This window comes from Apiospora kogelbergensis (assembly GCF_038363985.1).
Source record: "Apiospora kogelbergensis strain CBS 113332 chromosome Unknown utg000006l_segment0_segment0, whole genome shotgun sequence".
Classification (NCBI taxonomy): domain Eukaryota; kingdom Fungi; phylum Ascomycota; class Sordariomycetes; order Amphisphaeriales; family Apiosporaceae; genus Apiospora; species Apiospora kogelbergensis.
Genome location: NW_027117423.1, coordinates 2,300,832 through 2,318,051, shown reverse-complemented (window position 1 = coordinate 2,318,051; position 17,220 = coordinate 2,300,832). Strand labels below are relative to the sequence as shown.

Sequence of the window (17,220 nt, the reverse complement as noted above, 5' to 3'; positions counted from 1 at the left end):
TGGAGTACGCGGTCGAACACCAGGGTCTGCGGACTGAGAAAGTCGAGGTTCTACATGCTGATCGGCCTTCTGGTTGGCCTGATCATTGTCGTCGTCGCTGTCGGCGTCGGCGTAGGGGTGGGCAAGCGCACGGCTGGGGCATCAGATGCTGCGGAGGCCGTGTCCAGCGGGGCAGCATCTTCGAGCTCCTCCAGCCCCACGCCAACCGCGATCGGGGCGCCCACCGGCGTGTCCACCACCACGGCGACGGCGACGATCAGTCCCACGACGACGTCGACCAACCCAGCCTCCACGGCGGGCAAATTAGACTGCCCCGCCGCCAACGGGACAGAGTTCCAGGTGCCCGGCTCCAATAAACGCTTCCTCCGGGTCTGCGGCGTCGACTACACAGGGGATGACGGGGGCATCGATCTGAAGCAGGTCACGACGCTGACCATGCTGGACTGCATGACCAACTGCGCGGGTACCTACGGGTGCACCGGCTGCGGCTGGGGCTACATGGAGGGCGACTCGGGCTACGAGCACCGATGTTGGCTGAAGAGCAAGCTGATGAAACCTCACGATACCGATATTAATTGGTCCTTCGCCGTATTACAGTAACACGTCTTTATTATATATTTTATTTTCATCTATTCTTCTTTCGACGTCGGCATTAGGGTAAAGTTTACATCAGGGGGTAGATATTGTAGTATAAAAAGTTGCGAGCAAGCGATGGAGTTACATGGTTACAATCTATTCAGATATGCTTGCGTACGTTCCATACGAGAAAGTAGTGTTGATGGCAGTGATAGCTTCGACTCGGGAATCATGACCAAAACCGAGTTCTGCCGCGCGGTGAGGACCAACAGCGTCACTCTCAACCGTTTACTTTGTCCCATGCCCGGTACCACGCGCGGGAATGGGGAAGTCCCCATCTACGACACTTGCGACGAGGTCCGGCGCAAGATCAACGCACACCTCCGCAAGATGCCAGGCCTCACGGACGCTGAGTTCCGCCGCACCTTGTTCGCCCAGCTGCACAAGACCAAAGCGATGAGCATCAAGTTCAGCGCTCACTACGCCGCCTACGTCTACTTTGAGAAGATGCGGCTGGCGCGGGGAAAGCCCGAGAGCACGCACCGCGAGATGATGGAGCAAATACACTACCCCGGTGGCGTTGATTGTAACGTGAACTCCAGGGCAAGGTATGCGATGATTGACTGCATTGGCAGAAATAAGGGGGGCGATAGGTGAACCGGCCCATAGGCGCTCCAAATTGTTCGGATCCGTACTGGCATCCAGTCACTCAAATGTGAGTAAGTAACAACAGCTGGAAGCCAGATGCATATTCACTTATTTACACATCATGTCTGCCCAGGATACAGATTGACTGAATCCAAAAAAAGGAGAGAGAAAAGACGATCAAAGGCAATAAAGTTTAACGTCCTTATACTTTCCCAACCCCCGGTGTTAACAGAAATATTCTTTTCTTTTTTCGGTTCAATGTGAAGTCGCCAGCCCAATAGAAACGAGACCTTTAATTATATGACTAAAGCTTGATATAACAACGAAACAGTTGTACATAACAAACGGCAGTGAAGTCGAATAATAATATTCTCTATCCCCAGACTTGATCGTTCAACAACGTCGTTCACTGCAAATGGAACCGTGGACACCACGCAGTACCAATGGTCAAATAGGGGCTCGCAACAATATAGTAGAACTCAACTTGAGCAAATACGAACCCTAATGGGATTAAAACAGCAGTATATAGCTTATACCTTCGGCTTTGGTATGGCCACCCCTTTTCTCCAAAGAACTCTGTAGCACCGCTGCCACATCCGAGTTTTCACCCTCTGTTCCAGACATCTTCGGAGAAAGCTTTCGTCCCAGATATGTCAATGATAAATACTGTGCCTCGGACCATTCGTTTCTGTTTATAGAACATACTTACAAACTCATTCAATCATTACTATAATTTTTCGAATCCTCTGTTGCAACTCGAATACCAATATCGACCTGATACCAACGATCGTATCAAGGCTACCACTTATGATAAGAGCCTCTTGATACTCCTTTTTACGTGCTAGAGTCTCAGGGTCGACTATTCACACACCACAACAACAATGGCTCCTCAAAACAATATTCCCGGCTCGTCGGAGGTCCCTTGCCCGGCTTGGGTCCACGACGCCAGCATTCTTGTCAATGATCTCACACACCACATGGTCGATCAGATCCAGTGTCTACGGACAATCGACGGAAAGTACCAACTCAAGAAGCCCTGGCTCAGCAACCAGATGAGCATCCAAGAGCGAGTCGAGGTTATCCTGCAGCACATGGAGTACAAACCATGGTTTTCAGACACCGAGGAGGATTTCCAGCTCCGACTCGACTCCTGCGTCCGGGAGGACTTTTTGGTGACTCACAAGACTAAAGTGAGAAACCTTGCCAGCATCTTTGTCACCAACCTCCCCGGCATCAACGACGAGAAATCCGGCGCCGAGGAATTTCATATGATACTGCGGTTCCGTGCTTACACAAAGGCGGTTCTTGTCTCGGTTCTCCTCAGCTATAGCGGTCACCATCAAGCCCACCGCAAGGACGAAAAACGGCCCGACAATGCCGACACTATGGTGAGAAACCGAGACTCAGCATCAAGAAAGCAACCTTCGACACCAAGGAACCATGCCTCAGCATCGACGGGCACCACCACTACCAACCAAAATAACGGCAACGTCCGGATGTGCATGCCAGGGTCCTGGCCATCGGGTCCCCCCATGGGATCTGAGTCCGTACAGCAATCACGCCAGTGGCAGCAAGTCGACACTGTTGGAAGCCGACCTATCAGAGTCAACGAAATTCGGAGAAAACCACTTCCCTCATCATTGGGCACCAACAGCAACAACCGCCCGAGTTGTATACAGCAGTCATACCCCTTAGAAGCTCTCATGGACTCCCAGCCCGTGCAACAACTACGCGAGCAGATTAAGCAGCTCGAGCATCAAGCTGACGTGACTTGCTGTAGCCGAGAGCAGGAGGACACGGTCGGGGGCCAGCCGACGGGGAAGAGCTGGCCCGAACAGCATGGCGTCACCGCCACGGTCGAGCTCAGAAACGAGAAGCGTGCTATCGGCATCAGCCGTGGTCAGCGTGTAGCTAGGAAAGTGTCAAAATGGATCTTCTCGCCAGTCAACAGCCAGTTCCGGACGCGCCGTGGAGGATCTTAACCGTTGGGTTCTGACATGGGTTGCTTGCTACCCAACCCCGACGAGCTGAACGACTACCACCATAGTTAAGTAGGGAAAGGATGACAAGTATTGGTCTCTAATTTAGTTTAGCTATGTTCTACAGATAGACAGCACTCACAACTATCATCTATTCGAACCCGTCTCCCGTGCGACAATACCACATATTTGGATAGGCGGGAACCACGGCTGGCGAGGCACTTGATCTTCCCGATCTCGGCTTCAAAGGTGACACAGGTGGAGGAGAACCTGGGAGACCCCGAAATCGTGCTTAGTACATCTAACAGAACATAGGACTCGGATCCAATCGATGAACATCAACCTCACACATCAACCGAGCTCTCTAATCACCCCCAGGCGCGCCGTCGCACGCCACTCCCTGGCCCTTCTACTCCCAGTCAGCATTGCATGCATGCAGGCCCCCAAGCCCAGTAACGATTATCTATCCTAAAGGCCTCCTTCGGTGGTTGGTCTCTTCCTCGATGTCTCCGCCCCATATGCTTTCTGGCTTCGGCCCCGAAACCAACGGCGCCACCTCCGGACCGGCCGTTGGGGAAACGCCACGATGACCTCATGAAAGGTTCCCCCCATCGGCACAAATCTTAGATGTCTCTTGATGAACTGTCACTTGGTTGTTCTACCTAAGACGGCCCGCAATCGAAACCCATCCCGTCTTTCGAAACACAACACTTCTCAGATGAACGAACTTGAATGGCACTAGGCACCGTCTCTTCTCCAGTCACTCCAAGATTATAAAGGTCAATCTGAGACCTGCCGTTACACACACAGATCAATACCTACCAGAGGAATATAAGTTCTCTAAGTAGACGCCAGCATGAGCAGCCGACCGCGTACGTTCCTCGTCGTCGGCGCGACCGGCCAACAAGGCGGCGCCGTCCTAGCCGCCCTGTCTACGATTCTGTCCGAAAACAACAACGATGCCAACACCACCACTCCGCACCCAAAAATCCTCGCTCTAACGCGTTCTGTCCCGGACTCGCCCAAGGCTGAGGCTTTGGCCGGCAAGTACCCATCCCTCGACCTGACCATCGTGCAGGGCGACACCAAGGACCCGGCGCCCATCTTCGCAGCGCACCCGGACATCACCTCCGTCTTCCTGTACACGACTCCGCCCGACGAAGCGGCGCAAGCGTTGCCGCTCCTAGACCACATATTCTCCTGCTCTGGCAGCAAAGTCGAGCACGTCGTCTTCTCGTCCGTGGATCGGGGCGGTGACGCTTCCTCGTGGGAGAACCCGACCGAGATCGCGCACTTCAAGTCCAAGCACGAGATCGAAGTGCGCCTGCGAGATCTGTGCTCCTCCGCCCCTTCTTCTCCTGCGGAAGATGGTAAACCTCAAGTCAAATACACCATACTGCGGCCCGTGGCCTTCATGGACAATTTAAATCCGGGCTCGCTGTTCGGCCCCCGTATTCGCCAGCATGTGGGCGACCATGCCGGCAGAGCAGCCGCTGCAGCTGGTCAGTGTGAGAGACATCGGACTTTTTGGCGCTAAGGCGCTGTTGCAGGTGGGAGGGGGAAGCGACGACGACGACGAGTGGTCAAATCGTGCCATTGGACTCGCGGGCCAGGAGTTGCGCTTTGAGGAGGTGCGCGACATTTTCCGCCGGGTCAGCGGTGGCAAGAAGGAGGTGCCGCAGGCGCCCTGGATAGTAGGCAAGGGAGTGCGATGGGCCATTGGAGAAGTCGGCACCATGTTTCGGTTCTTCGAGGAAAAAGGGGTAAGTTGTAAAAAAAGAGCCCCAGAGCCCACCGTGGCTTAAACCCTGCCTGCCATTCTCGAATTTACCAATATATTCGATTCAAGTCTGAGCAAAGCCCGAGGACTAACCCAAATATTCTAGTATGGAGTCGATATCAAGGCCCTGCGGAGGCGGGAACCAGTACTACAGGATCTCGAGACGTGGTTGAGGGAAAGTAGTAAGTTTGAGTTTGAGGGCACGGCGCGAGGTTGGTAGGGCGATTGGAGACGGATGGTGGTGAACAGATCAGTGTATTATAAGGCTCTGATAAGCATGTAAGCCAGTATACTTCGTGACGGTGAATTAGAAAATTCGCATACATTGTCCAAGGTGTGGAATTTCATTGGTATCACGTGTTGGAACTGTTATTTCGGTGAATTATGGGGTATCACGAGAAAGTCGCAAAAGAAATGAAGTGCCCTCCACCTTGCTGCCATAGGTTTATCCTGAGGCCTTGTCAAGATCGTCTGAGCCGCCATGGTACTCATTTCAGTACGTAGCGACGCCTTCGGATGTTGTCTTCGAAAAGCCAGAGGTGGATGCCACCGACCTGAACGTTGGACCCTCGGCATCGTTTAACTGCTACGGCGTCCGTACGGCTCGAAGGGGAAGATGACACTGATAATGGCTAAGCCCGCGAATAGAGCCGCGCAGACGTAGATGGGCGCCGTGGTGCCCGTGTTCGCGCTAGTGCCGACCGCCGCCGAGATGATACCCATGACGCGGTTGCAAGCGACCGCGATGCCATTACCCGTCGCCCGATGGGCCGACGGAAGCACCTCGGGCGTGTACGCGTACAGGGTGCCGTAGTAGATGTTGAGGCAGACCCCGATGGCGCAGCTGAACCCGACGTTCTGCGCGGGCGTGTGGACCGCCGTGTACGCGAAGAAGAAGGCCATGGTGATCAGCGCCCCGATGGTCATGGTGTACTTGCGCCCGAGGAGCCTCTGGTTGCACATCCACCCTGCAATCACGGGGCCGAAGATGCCGGATACGTTCGTGAGGGCGTAGTTCCTCCACGTATCGTACGTGCTGATTCCCGTGGTCGCCCCGCGGCTCTTGAGGTATTGACTAGAGATTAAAGTGTCAGCACACCACCTTCACGGGAGAATCGAATACCATACTTGAGAAATACATAAAATAGTGGATAGGCCAAACCAATCAAAGTCCAGCTGAACCAGATCAAACAGGTGGACAGGCCAATCTTTCTGGTTCCGAACAGGCCTTTAAGATGGACAGTGAGTTCGCCCAAAGAGACCCGGTTCTTGCTATGAGCTGACTGGATCGTACCGCATGCCTTCAGCTTTTCGAGGGTCAATGAGCATGGTCGATTATACTTCGCCGCCAGGGCCTGCAGTGCTTCGACTAATTCGGCATCCTCTCCGACGCCAAGAAGATACTTGGGAGTCTCCTTGAGCCGAATGATGGTGATTCGCAAGACAGACATGACGAACACCAAGGCGCCCGCAGTGAACATGGTGTACCTCCAGCCCCAGTTCGATGCCTTGGGGCAGTCATCGGCTGAAGCACAATTCCACTGGGTGGGAACTAGAATCGAAGTCAGCCAAGAGATGGGGGACTCGGGCCAGAAGCATACGAACCAAGAAATCCCCAAGCAATGAAGCCGGTAATGGCCTGCCCCAGCCCCCACCAACAAGCCATGAGGGTCAGTACCCACTGCTTGTTGGAGGGTAGGTATTCCAGGAACACTGTCGTGTCAAGAATCAGGTTGCCACCTCCACCAAAGCCGACAAGAGCAATGAAGAAGCCCAGAGACGGCCAGTTTGGAGCAGCACCAGCGACGATGGCAGAAGCGGAGCATATGAACAGGGAGATGTTGAAAGCCCCTGATAAGCCATGTTAGCACTCGGCACAGTCTCTAGATTATCCGCAGGGAAGCGTGGTGATGCGACGAGGCACCCATCACCTAGTTTTGGAATGACGACTTACATTTACGACCTATAATGTCAGCGCCCATACCCCAGAATATGGCTCCCGTGAGCATGCCGACTAAGTGTCCAGTTAGTTACTGCAAAACACGTTCCCTGGCCCTCTAATAAAGGGCAGAATGGGTGTGTGTTCCTCACCATAAACGGCAACCGTCAAGCCAGCTGAGTATCCCTTTTCGCCAAATTCCCAGAATGCTTGAGTCGAAATGACCGACTGTAAGAGCAAGATCAGCGAGTCAACACCGTAGCTAAGAAGAAAGGCCATCAGTGTTTTTACACTCTCGATATCATGTGAGACGCCACATACCCAAAGCCATTGAGGACGAACAGCTTCCAATGGTAGGTAGTCCAGCCGATTTCGTCAATTGCCTATGATTGCCATCAGCCCCCGAGTCTATCAAGTCGGTTGCCCTGGCGCGGTACCCACATTGTTGACGAGGTGCATCTTCATGTTCAAAGCCGGGTCGAGGTCCTGGAGGGCCAGGATATCCTCACCTTCGGCCACGGCCAATATGTTGTCGCCGGGAGGAGAGCCCATCTTCTCGACGTCGGCCATGTTGGCAGACTCGCCGGGTCGAACGCCGTCCGGCGACTTCTTGTCGATAGTCGACATGGCCTTGGTAAGTTGGTAAGGCCGCGGGCGTTGAACCGAGGGCGTTGAAGTAAGAATCAGATGGTGATGGCCCTTTTCTTAGGGCGCGGCGCAGTATTCCTATCCAGGCGAACAAAAGCCGTGCCGGGAAGAAGAGTCGGTACTGGAAACAGAATGATGTGAGGACAGGTCAAGTCCAATTGAATGCTAGCAGGGTAAGGATGAGGGAAATCATTTCCTTGAGTACAGCGGATGAAGCAATCAAGTTAACCGACGGCGGCAGCTACCTACCTTCCAGAATCAGTTAAAGGCTGATCCATCCCGAAGATTGTCTTGCAAGTAGCCATCGATCTATCTTCATGCAGGCAAGCTTCTTCTGTCTGCTAAGGTTCACCTGGCCATGATGAGTGTGACGTATGTACATGCGCATGTACCACGCGAGCGAGGGTTGCCCCAGCATCTTTTGCATCAACTCCCTAGTCGAAATGTTGCGATAGAGACGTCCTATTGGGCACGAAGCCAAACCTCTACAGCCAAGAGTCGCTAGTGTGGAATGGCCGGCCAATAACGGAGAGTGCATCTATCTCGACGGAAGAACTCACGCACGCGACGTTTTGTTCACTTAGAGAGGCACAGGTCGCGTGGGCAGAGTGATTGGCTGGATGCGAGGTTGCCTGCTTAGCTTGCAGCAGAAACCCGGGGCTTGAGCTAAAGAAAGAGCCTCCCGCCTCCTGGACACGACCATGTCGACGAGAGCCGGATTCCCTCGAGCACGTGGGCCCTTTCTGGCAATTTCATAAAAGCCACTTGCCACTGGACGTTGGGGACAAGATCGGAGACTTGAACCGGTCCAAATACGACCTCGTGCTTGAATTGGGCGCCGTTATTGGTCTCCCGCCGTCCCCGCCACTGCCCCACCAGGGAAGCCTTCAATTGACTGCCAATTGACTGCCTGGGAAACCATGCCTCTCATCCAGCACCTTACCACCACACCGGTAACGCTTTGCACGAGAAGACGAGCCATGGTCCTGGCCAGCCGGAAGACGAAGCGATGGAGGCGATGCGATATGTTCCAGGCGCTGGCCCGGTACAGATCTGCTGGGACACCTGCCCAATCTGCTTAGCCGCCATTGTCATCGACCATCCATGACGAGGAAATCATGCATACGCAGTGTAATATGCTCGGGCGCTGCCTGCCTATATAACGCGAGGTCCGTCAGCATCCTTCTCGGCCAGTAGCCAGGCCCAACGCCAACATCCGTCTCCAGAATGGTCCGTTCAGTAGACACGGTGCTTCTATACGGGGCCGCCGCCGCCTCGGCCGCCTTCACCGGCAACATGAACTACAACTCGCCGTCGCTCCACCACCCGGCGCTTGGGGTGTCCATCGGCAAGGTGGCCCGGCGGACGACGCCCAACTCCCCCTGGGACGCGACCAAGCTTAACTTCACGCACGGCCTAGCCTCGGGCGACCCTTACGATGACTCGGTCATCCTTTGGACCCGCGTCGCCCCTACCGGCAGCGACAACGACCGGAGCAACGTGACGGTCAGCGGCCACGTCGCCCTGTACGACCATGACAACGAGGCCTACGTGGCTAAGAGCGACTCTCCCGTCTGTGTGGATTGGAAGATCGGCACTTCGGCGAAGCTCCAAGGGGACGTGGTCGGCTCGGGAAGGGCGTTTACCAGCTCCGATGTCGACTGGACTGTCAAGGTCGAGGCGAAGCGGCTCAAGTCATTCACCACGTACTGTATGTGGAATGCCCGTGCTTGAACAGAGATGGTGGACGACAACAGAGCTAACAGAGAAGCAGACTACCAATTCAACGTCTGCGATTCAAACAACGCGTCTCCTATCGGCCGTACCAAGACCATCCCGTCAGCAAAGGACAAGGTCACCTCTGCGATCAAGCTGGCAATCTACTCGTGCTCCAACTTCCGTAAGTTACCGAGTGATATGAGCAGCGGATCCTAGACTACTAACCAACAAACAACCTATCAGCGTTCGGCTTCTTCAATGCCTATGGCAATGCAGTTAGGAAGGACTCGGTCGACTATGTTGTTCACCTGGGTGACTACATCTACGAGTACGGCAACGGTGAGTATGGTTGGGGTGACTCTATGGGGCGCATTCCTCTGCCCAACAAACAGATTTACTCGTATGTTTTCCGCCCGCATTGAAATAGTGATCTCGCTCCTAGACTTGATACTAACTGACATTAGGCTATACGACTATCGCAAACGCATTGCCACCTACAGGACAGATCTGGATTTGCTCGCCAGCCACCAGAACTTCCCATGGATTCCCGTCTGGGACGATCACGGTAAGATCATCTCCGTACACCCTAGTGGCGTCTTTCTTCCCCCTTTTCCTTCAAACTAACAGTGACTAGAGGTATCGGACAACACCTACCGCGACGGTGCATCCGGGCTCAACAATACAGAGCAGTCCTTTGTCAGTGACGGCGGAGTATCCGTGGACCAGCGCAAGATGAATGCCGTACGTGCCTACTTTGAGTGGATGCCCATCCGCCAGGTGGACATGGATGACAACTTGCGCATCTGGCGCCAGTTCAGCTTCGGCGACCTGTTCGATCTGCTCATGCTTGACACGCGCCAATACGACCGCTCCATCACGGACCTCTCCTGGAATACCGAGTACGTGGCCGAGATCGCCCAGGACGCGGGGCGGTCGCTCATGGGGCCCCGACAGGAGGCCTGGTTCTACAATCGGCTGCGGGACTCGTCGTCCCGTGGTGCCGCCTGGCGGCTCATCGGCAACCAGATCGTCTTCAGCCGCGTCAACATGTCCGCCGCCCTGGGCGCCGCGACCCCCTTCAACGGCGACTCGTGGGACGGGTACCAGTCCAACCGCAACCGCACGCTGGCGACGCTCTACGACAACCAGATCAACAACACCGTGTTTCTGGCCGGCGACTCGCACGCATCATGGGTCAGCGACCTCGTCTGGCTTGGCGAGCACGAGTACGACGCCCAGACTGGCGCCGGGTCTGTCGGCGTTGAGTTCGCGGGGTCCGCCGTCAGCTCTCCGTGCCCTTTCGGGCAGAACATTACCATGGCGGCGGCCGACGCGGCCTCGGCGTGGCTCACGGCCGCCAACCCGGAGCTGCAGTGGCAGGACCTGTACTACCGCGGCTACTACGAGCTCAGCATTGATTATGCGTCCATCAACGCCTCCTTCTTCGGCGTGCCCACCAACCGCGTCCGTCAGGGCTACGAGGTATCGCTCGCTAACTTCACTGTGCTGAACGGCGAGAACGCGTTGCATCGGTCCCCTTCGTCTGACAATGCCGGTGCTGCCGCTGCTCTGGGTGGTATCGTCGAGAGCGGCAGTCTCAAGTTGGGCCAGGTCAAACAAACAAACTTGACACACGACACCGCCACGGGCGAGTACCTGGTTTATAGCGGAGCTTATTGAGGTGGCTTCCATCCGCCAGGGTGTAGTCTCGCTGTAGAAAGGCCCTTACACCTTACAGGCAGCTTTACGATGTCTACCTAGACTACTAGAGCCATAATAATAATGTTAATGAAAATACTGCCAAATAGACTTTCCTTGAGCAAATTATCCAAATTAACATTGGTTTACCGTGGTGGATGCCTGGGCCATTCACCTGGCAATAACGTTCTGCTGTTGTTGTTTGCGTTATAGAGAGTTCGGGCCTGGTTGTGCTGACTCACAGATCCAATATAGTTGATGGCTTCCTTGGGCCAAGTGGTCACACCCGTATTCTATCTCTGGCCTAGCCCGGACGTGCGTCCTATTTTTGACCGTTATTGGCCAGCACCACTTCTGTTTGGCGATTGATGTAAATATCTTCATGATAAACTTCGTCTGGGCCTCGGGCCCATGGTCATACTCCCTCGGGCTGGGCACCTGCCTGTCATTCTGGGGGGGCTATATATACTCCCCTTTCCCATTTTCCCTTCCGATTCATTTTCTGTCAAACAAACCACCACTTCTTCTTGACATCCTTCTGAAACGATCAAAACTCCAAAACCTTTCAGACTTCAAACCTGAATACTTCCACTTCCGTTACTGTAGCCAAGACACATACCATTGTTTTCACTCTTCATTCTGACACTCCTACCTCTCGGGTTCAGACATCTTCTTACACTACTGGAAAAAAGAAACAGAGTCTTCAGCTCGAACACCCTCGGTTATACCACTCCGCACACAAGGCAGGAAAGGATCTCTACTCTGATACTCATAACGAGGTCAGACTTTGTTACATTATCTTCTCCACTCGACATCAACCTCATCTTGAGTTTGAATTCAAAATGGCTTTCCTTCAACAATCTTCTTCTACCACTCTCGATCGTTTTGTCTTGGAGGGGCCCCTTCGTGGAACCCCTCTTGTTGACCTCTTGGATTTTCTCAACACCCATTACGACAGTCTGCGCCTCATCCTCGACCCCGCGGGTGAGGACAACAAAGCTGCTGCCGCCGCCGCCGTCTTTCCGTCCAACTTCGAAGGCCTTCGGAAAGACATTGCTACCAGACTTTCCCTACTTCTGGGACCCCGTGCCCTCAACCTCTTCTTGCGGCCCGAAGGGGACGAAGCCAAGATCCTCTGGGATACTCTCATGGGGGCCTTGTATAACAAAGTGACCACCTTGGAAGACCACGCCCGTTGGAGCAAGTTGAGCCCCAATAAGGTCTACAGTCTTCTGCCGGGCTTCGACCTACACTACTACTTCAGCGAGCTCGGGTACGCTGAAGCCAACATCGGCTATGGCGTCCCATTATGGATGGTACATGCTGTGCAGCGATCACCAGAAATTCAATCTCGGTTCAGGGGCAACACGGAGGAATCAACACCTGTGGATCAGGAAGAAAGCAAAACAAACTCCCGCCGAAGCTCATTCTCGGAAAACTTGGCAGAAAGCACAATAGATGGCTACCGAGATGTTATGCTTGCAGGGAACTGGGAAGAATTACTCCACCGGATAGAAGGAGCTATACGACCGCCTTTCGAGGAGTTGAATCCTTCCGAAGGTAATCACCATGCTCTTGGAGAGGTTGAGGGCCTCAACACTTACACACCACCTCAGGTGGTTTCGATAAACGACTTCGAGCGCCAGCAGAGCCTTGGGGAACTGCAGGAGCATCACACAACTCTCAGTCTCGACAGTCTCGATCTTCACCGAACATCACAATTGCCTGCTCAACCTGATCCAAGAAATGGACAGAACGGATACTACAATTCTGTAGGCCTTCTTTTGGCGAGCACATACCCTCAAAGCTCACCACTCTCCCACGCCACTCTCAGCTCCTGGACCACATCAGCAACGAGGAACTACATCTAGCAAGTAAGGAGTGGCCATCGGCCGAGGCAGACCGATTCCGGGAACGCTTCGCTTACGAGTCTGCCACTTGTAAGGGCGCCCAGTCATATCTGCAAGAAATGAGCTGGTTGCCTGACGAAGTATTCTACATGAGGGGCGATGTCAATACGTTCATGGCCCTCGAATTCTTGGAGGAGTTCACCGTCCCGGATTGTGTCTCTATCAACATGACGATCATTCTGGCCAACGTAAAACTCGTCATGCATCGCTTATCTCGAAGTACCGGCAGTTTTGGGTCGATAGAGACAGTCAGGGAAGACATCAGAGGCCGGTTGCGGGATGTATTTGACATCACGGAGTTTCAGTCCCCAACAGCAGACCATGCCATGACCACCGCCCCTCGAACCAAGCAGGGGTCTCTGGCACAGGAGTGCCGTGTCATCCTCAAAGGACTACGTGAGACACAGTACAAAGTCGACAGCCCAATAGGCAAGCGAAGACGCTCATGCTTGTCGGTGAACAAGGCGAGCAAGTGGCCTGTCGAGACAGGTGGCCAAGTGAAAGGTGCAATGACATTCTTTCGATGAACGGGGAGGAAAGGGGAATTTGGCGGAGGAAGGATCTGGAATTGATACGAGCTTCATGCTTGCTATTTTGGGGGGTTTTGCACTGGCTGACTACTGGGGTCTGGCGTTTATTTGGGAGCATCGGGAGATGTTACATTACTTTGAATGGTTCGTTCAGGGTATGGGATATGGGGATATGGGGATATGGGGATATGAGAATACGGGATATGGAAATATGGAATATGAGAATATGGGACATGGGATATGAGAAATAGGAGCGGACCACTACTTGCATCTTTGGTCAATACCCTGAACAAGACATCTACGAATACAAGTTCGTCACAGCCAATCCCTGACTTGTGTTATCGCAAGGCGTGAACTGGTAAGAGTTGTGTAAATGGAAAAGCAGCCAATAAGCGAACACATGCAGTCGTCGTGCCACGACAGCCTAAGGCCTAAACAGGCACAAGTCCCCTGGAAAATATGGGAAAATATAGAGCTGAATTGATTCCAGAGGGGGATTACCCCACCATGGGCCCCCAACCCCACCACTATTGATTTGACCGCTCTCACCAAAACATCGTGAGTCGGGGTCGTCCTACCATAAAGCCCCTCTCCTACTTGAACCCCCCTTTTCCCGTGCTTTTCTTTGGGATTCTTGAGTTAATTAAGCTGAGATACCCCCCTCCTTTCGATTCGATTTTCACCCTTCGACACAATTGATCCAACATAACATGGCTGATACCAAGGTCTACCGCGCCAGCACCACGGCGCCCGTCAACATTGCCGTGGTCAAGTACTGGGGCAAGCGAGACGCCAAGCTGAACCTCCCCACCAACTCGTCCCTCTCCGTCACCCTGTCGCAGGCCGACCTGCGCACCCTGACCACGGCCTCGTGCTCGACCGCCTTCCAGGAGGATGTGCTCCTCCTGAACGGCGAGCCCTCCGACCTCGGCGGCGCCCGCACCCAGGCCTGCCTGCGCGAGCTGCGCGACCGCCGCGCCGCCCTCGAGTCCAAGGACGCGTCCCTGCCCAAGCTCGCCGCCATGCGCCTCCTCCTCGTCTCCGAGAACAACTTCCCGACCGCCGCCGGCCTGGCCTCGTCCGCCGCCGGCTTCGCCGCCCTCGTCCGCGCCATCGCCGACCTGTACGAGCTCCCCTCGTCGCCGACCGAGCTGTCGCTCATCGCGCGCCAGGGCAGCGGCTCGGCCTGCCGCAGCCTGTTCGGCGGGTACGTGGCGTGGCAGATGGGCTCGCAGGCCGACGGGCTTGACTCGCAGGCCGTCGAGGTGGCGCCCGCGTCGCACTGGCCCGAGATGCGCGCCCTGATCCTCGTCGCTTCGGCCGCCAAGAAGGGCGTCAGCTCCACCAGCGGCATGCAGCAGACCGTCGCCACGTCGGGCCTGTTCCAGCAGCGCATCGCCGACGTCGTGCCCCGCAACATGAAGAGCATGGAGGACGCCGTGGCCGCCCGCGACTTCGCCGCCTTCGCCGAGGTCACCATGCGCGACTCCAACTCGTTCCACGCCACCTGCGCCGACACGTACCCGCCCATCTTCTACATGAACGACGTCTCGCGCGCCGCCGTGCGTGCCGTCGAGGCCATCAACGCCGCAGCGGGCAAGACGGTCGCCGCCTACACCTTCGACGCCGGCCCGAACGCCGTCGTCTACTACCTCGAGGAGAACAAGGATCTGATCCTCGGCGCTTTCTACCCCTTGTTGGAGAAGCTCGACGGGTGGAAGGACGGCGCCAAGGGACTCAAGTCCAACGTGCAGTTCGATGAGGCCGTTTCCAGCACGATAACGTCAGGTGTCAGCAGGGTCATCATGACCGGTGTCGGCGAAGGCCCTCAGAAGACCGATGTTTACTTGGTCTCGGAAGACGGCAAGCCTGTTTCCACCAGCGCATAAACATGCCCCTTATTCGTTCAGAGTAGCCGGTTCTGATGAGAGCCATATAGGCCAGCTGGGATCGAATATAAATGAACCATGTCAAGAGCACACTTCAACATGACGATAAATCAATTGCATGCAGCTCATATTACACATGTAATGATAAATCATAAAATGCCCTAAAGTCTCTCGCAGACAGATAGATAAGTTTACCTCAGCCCCTCAGGGTTTACGCTGGGGCTTATCTCGTTACTAGAGCTTTATAGCACAACACTATAGCCCAGCAACATATATGCATTAATTGGATACAGCCCAAAATCTGGCATTAGGCATCTGACAGCAGAAGAACGGAAACGAAACTACCCTAACCCAGCGGGGCCACCCCGTCTTTGCTTTTTACTGGACAAGAACGGATGACAGACGAAGACCCCCCTGCTCGCTCTTTTTCTGTCCACTGTAAAAAGATGTTTTACGCCGGCGCCCCGATGATTCTCCTAGCCCCGTCCCCGGCTCTGGCCACCCATTGCAGCAAGTACGTAGTGACGAACGAGCAGAAGGTTGAGGGCAATCGATTTCCCTTATCTCGAGTATGCTGCAAGGTCTTCTAGATCAAGCCTTTTTACAGCGCAAGGCTGAGCACAACCACAACCAAGCCTCTGGACCTGAAACTACCAGCGCCATGTCATCATCGCCCACCTCCTCTTCCGCCGCTACTCCGGAGGCATGCCCGGTTGATCACAAAAGCCGCGAGGCCTGGCTGTCGCAAGCCCGCGCCGCCGCCGCCGCATCCGACTCACAATCGCAATCGCAACTGCCACCGAATCACCCACCCGTGCCCGCCGCCGCCGCCGCCGACGAAAGCTGCCCTGTCGACCACAAGGCACGAGAAGCCTGGCTGGAGCATGCGCGCAACTCTGCTGCAGATTCAGGCTCGCCAGCATCCTCGGCACGCCCGCTGCCCTCGGCCTCTACGACACAACTACCCCTGTCACAGTCTACACAGTCGTCCTCATGGTCCAGTTCCATAACAAGCTGGCTCCCATCCTTCGGTTCCTCCTCCCCCGCCACCCAAAAACAGCAGCAGCAACTACAATCACAACCCCCGAAAACCGGTGGAGTCCTTGACACGGGCCGTGAAATCTCGACAATCCCGCGCGCCTCTTCCATGCCGAGTCGTACCCCTTCCGCCACTGACAATGGCGCAGCGACGAGCCACGGCAGCGCGGCCTCCTCGCGGCCCGCGAACCAAGAACAAGAGACGGGCGCCGACGCCGCGACCGGCAATTGGGTATACCCCTCAGAAAAGATGTTCTTCGAGGCCATGAAGCGCAAGGGGCACGATCCGCAGTCGGCCGACATGCGCACCGTGGTGCCGATTCACAACGCCGTCAACGAGCGGGCCTGGGCCGAGATCAAGAAGTGGGAGGGGCCCTGGGTCGAAGGGACTAGGTAAGCAAGCAGAGATGGGGATCGGTCTCCCATGTCGCACCATGAGAAGCACGAGAGAAAGACCCACCTACATACGTCTGTCGATAATCTTAACCGGTAGTTTGCTAATATGTGATACTGTTTAGCTGTGGCGGACCGCGGTTACACTCCTTTTCCGGCCTGAGCACCAAGTTGTCGCCCAAAGCTCGCTTTAACACGCTGCTCGGCTATCAGTCGCCGTTCGACCGGCACGATTGGGTCGTAGACCGATGTGGCAAAGAGATCGAGTACGTGATCGACTTCTATGCCGGCCGCCCTGGCGGCGACAGCAAGCTATCGTTCTACCTGGATGTCCGGCCGAAGCTGAACAGTTGGGACGGAATCAAAATGCGAGCTATGCGCGGGTTGGGCATCATGTAAAAAGAAAAATATCCCACATTGGACGTCAGATTGTTGGTGTGCGATCACTTGTAAAACAGCTTTAAAAAGTGTAG

The 17,220-nt window shown here is 54.9% G+C and overlaps 9 protein-coding genes across 9 annotated transcripts; 8 read left to right on the top strand and 1 right to left on the bottom strand.

Annotated features, from left to right (window-relative positions):
* Positions 1–54: 54 nt before the first annotated feature.
* PG998_009593 (uncharacterized protein) lies at positions 55–600 on the top strand (the record flags this gene model as incomplete). Its single annotated transcript, XM_066876409.1, has 1 exon — positions 55–600. The coding sequence occupies one exon, from the start codon at positions 55–57 to the stop codon at positions 598–600; it is 546 nt and encodes a 181-aa protein (XP_066728565.1).
* Positions 601–807: 207 nt separating this feature from the next.
* On the top strand, positions 808–1,373 carry PG998_009592 (uncharacterized protein; the record flags this gene model as incomplete). The annotated part of the gene is made up of 2 exons (XM_066876408.1): positions 808–1,184; positions 1,358–1,373. The coding sequence occupies 2 exons, from the start codon at positions 808–810 to the stop codon at positions 1,371–1,373; spliced, it is 393 nt and encodes a 130-aa protein (XP_066728564.1).
* Positions 1,374–2,105: 732 nt separating this feature from the next.
* On the top strand, positions 2,106–3,206 carry PG998_009591 (uncharacterized protein; the record flags this gene model as incomplete). The annotated part of the gene is made up of 1 exon (XM_066876407.1): positions 2,106–3,206. One exon carries the CDS (start codon positions 2,106–2,108, stop codon positions 3,204–3,206), a length of 1,101 nt encoding a protein of 366 aa, XP_066728563.1.
* An 853-nt stretch (positions 3,207–4,059) lies between these two features.
* Positions 4,060–5,203, top strand: PG998_009590 (uncharacterized protein; the record flags this gene model as incomplete). The annotated part of the gene is made up of 3 exons (XM_066876406.1): positions 4,060–4,643; positions 4,711–4,966; positions 5,090–5,203. The coding sequence occupies 3 exons, from the start codon at positions 4,060–4,062 to the stop codon at positions 5,201–5,203; spliced, it is 954 nt and encodes a 317-aa protein (XP_066728562.1).
* A 359-nt stretch (positions 5,204–5,562) lies between these two features.
* Positions 5,563–7,549, bottom strand: PG998_009589 (MFS transporter; the record flags this gene model as incomplete). Its single annotated transcript, XM_066876405.1, has 7 exons — positions 5,563–6,058; positions 6,112–6,535; positions 6,589–6,834; positions 6,938–6,997; positions 7,075–7,184; positions 7,244–7,305; positions 7,364–7,549. 7 exons carry the CDS (start codon positions 7,547–7,549, stop codon positions 5,563–5,565), a joined length of 1,584 nt encoding a protein of 527 aa, XP_066728561.1.
* Positions 7,550–8,797: 1,248 nt separating this feature from the next.
* Positions 8,798–10,969, top strand: PG998_009588 (uncharacterized protein; the record flags this gene model as incomplete). Its single annotated transcript, XM_066876404.1, has 5 exons — positions 8,798–9,281; positions 9,345–9,470; positions 9,533–9,689; positions 9,754–9,854; positions 9,924–10,969. The coding sequence occupies 5 exons, from the start codon at positions 8,798–8,800 to the stop codon at positions 10,967–10,969; spliced, it is 1,914 nt and encodes a 637-aa protein (XP_066728560.1).
* An 860-nt stretch (positions 10,970–11,829) lies between these two features.
* Positions 11,830–12,858, top strand: PG998_009587 (uncharacterized protein; the record flags this gene model as incomplete). Its single annotated transcript, XM_066876403.1, has 1 exon — positions 11,830–12,858. One exon carries the CDS (start codon positions 11,830–11,832, stop codon positions 12,856–12,858), a length of 1,029 nt encoding a protein of 342 aa, XP_066728559.1.
* Positions 12,859–14,137: 1,279 nt separating this feature from the next.
* PG998_009586 (Diphosphomevalonate decarboxylase) lies at positions 14,138–15,316 on the top strand (the record flags this gene model as incomplete). Its single annotated transcript, XM_066876402.1, has 1 exon — positions 14,138–15,316. One exon carries the CDS (start codon positions 14,138–14,140, stop codon positions 15,314–15,316), a length of 1,179 nt encoding a protein of 392 aa, XP_066728558.1.
* A 661-nt stretch (positions 15,317–15,977) lies between these two features.
* On the top strand, positions 15,978–17,146 carry PG998_009585 (cytochrome c-type heme lyase; the record flags this gene model as incomplete). The annotated part of the gene is made up of 2 exons (XM_066876401.1): positions 15,978–16,747; positions 16,873–17,146. 2 exons carry the CDS (start codon positions 15,978–15,980, stop codon positions 17,144–17,146), a joined length of 1,044 nt encoding a protein of 347 aa, XP_066728557.1.
* Positions 17,147–17,220: the final 74 nt, after the last annotated feature.